General features: G+C 47.5%; 1 protein-coding gene across 1 annotated transcript in view; it reads right to left on the bottom strand.

Moving 5' to 3' along the window:
• Nucleotides 1-1,298, bottom strand: part of LOC118416714 (hairy/enhancer-of-split related with YRPW motif protein 1-like) — a gene marked incomplete in the record, with an annotated part of 16,509 nt that overhangs the window by 2,126 nt on the left and 13,085 nt on the right. Inside the window, 3 exon segments of the mRNA XM_035821917.1 lie at nt 21-243; nt 430-579; nt 794-973. Of these exon segments, the coding sequence (XP_035677810.1) occupies nt 21-243; nt 430-579; nt 794-973 (553 nt within the window).

Here is a 1,298-nt window from a genome sequence, read left to right on the forward strand (position 1 = left end):
TGGGGATGAAGGGGGCAGGTGGAAAGCAGAGTAGGGGAGTGGTGTGTGGGGCGGCTGGGAATCACGCGAGGGACTTCTGTCACGTGGGGGCTCGCTCATGGGGGACCGGCGCGATTCCTCTACGGCAGCCTGATGCGACTGATGAGCTGTCTGTGGTGATGGTGTCTGTTGGGAGGCGTCAGTCATGTGAGGAGGGTGTTGGGGTGGCTGTGGCTCCTCAGGCATTGGTCTGTCCTGGGGCATCTAAAATGATATACATAGACTTCAGATTAAAAGAAGAACACACTGGAAACTTGAATAAACACAGCATCACAATAAGCAATATCTTCTTGCTCATAGACCAGTCTACCACTTTTAAAAATGCAAGCACTGTCATAAGTTCGAAAATGCTATTTCTATCCATCTGCTCCTTTACTTGTGTGATCTCACCTGTTGTTCTGGCTGTGGTGAGATGCTCTCCCGAACCAATCCGCTAGGAGTCTCTTCTGTGTCAGGGAAGCCCTGATAAGGAGACAAGCGTTGGCAGTGTCTCCGGAGATGGGACTCAATTTTCTCACAGCTAACGCCATCAACAGGACTCTGAAAATAGACAGATCAGAAATTTAAACCAACGAGATAAAATGTGAACAAAGTGTAACAAACAGTTGCGATGCCATGCACAAGTTCTTTTCTCTGAACCAAGCAACGTTTAAAAAAAAATCACCATTGTCCAAAAAAAATTCCAGTACAAAAAAACACAGGCAGGTTCACACTGGGTTGTGTTAATGCCACATTTCTGACTAACGTTACATACCTGTGACATATATCTGATCGCTTCGCCAAGGCATTCCCGGTACCCGGCTAGGAAGTCCCCCTGGCGGATGACCGGTGTTGCTGCAGGAGGAGTCTTGCCCTGCTCGTACGCCTGCACCTGTTTCTGCAGGTGCTTCATGTGCATCAGGGTGAGCTCGAGGATCTCGGCTTTTCCACAGGACTGCATAACAAAAGAAGAAATACAGGTTAAGTAGGCTAATTCGGTTTAGTACCGATACGTCTAGAAGAACGTGCGCCAAGATTGATACTGTGGTATTGCGGTACTCTCCAAGTCAGAGGTTATGCCTTGTTAAAAGTCATCTTGACAATGAACAAAGAACATAAACAACACCACGCCATCCCCTCCCAATATCATCATCAGGTGCGCCGACAATCGTTCGACAGGAAAATTGCCTGACACAGTAGGTTTTGGGATAGTCGAAGCCCTACCCGTGCCTTCAAGGTACGACTTCTTTCATTTCTCACCTTTGTACATATTTTTACTC

Source organism: Branchiostoma floridae, chromosome 5 (assembly GCF_000003815.2).
Source record: "Branchiostoma floridae strain S238N-H82 chromosome 5, Bfl_VNyyK, whole genome shotgun sequence".
Taxonomy (NCBI): Eukaryota; Metazoa; Chordata; class Leptocardii; order Amphioxiformes; family Branchiostomatidae; genus Branchiostoma; species Branchiostoma floridae.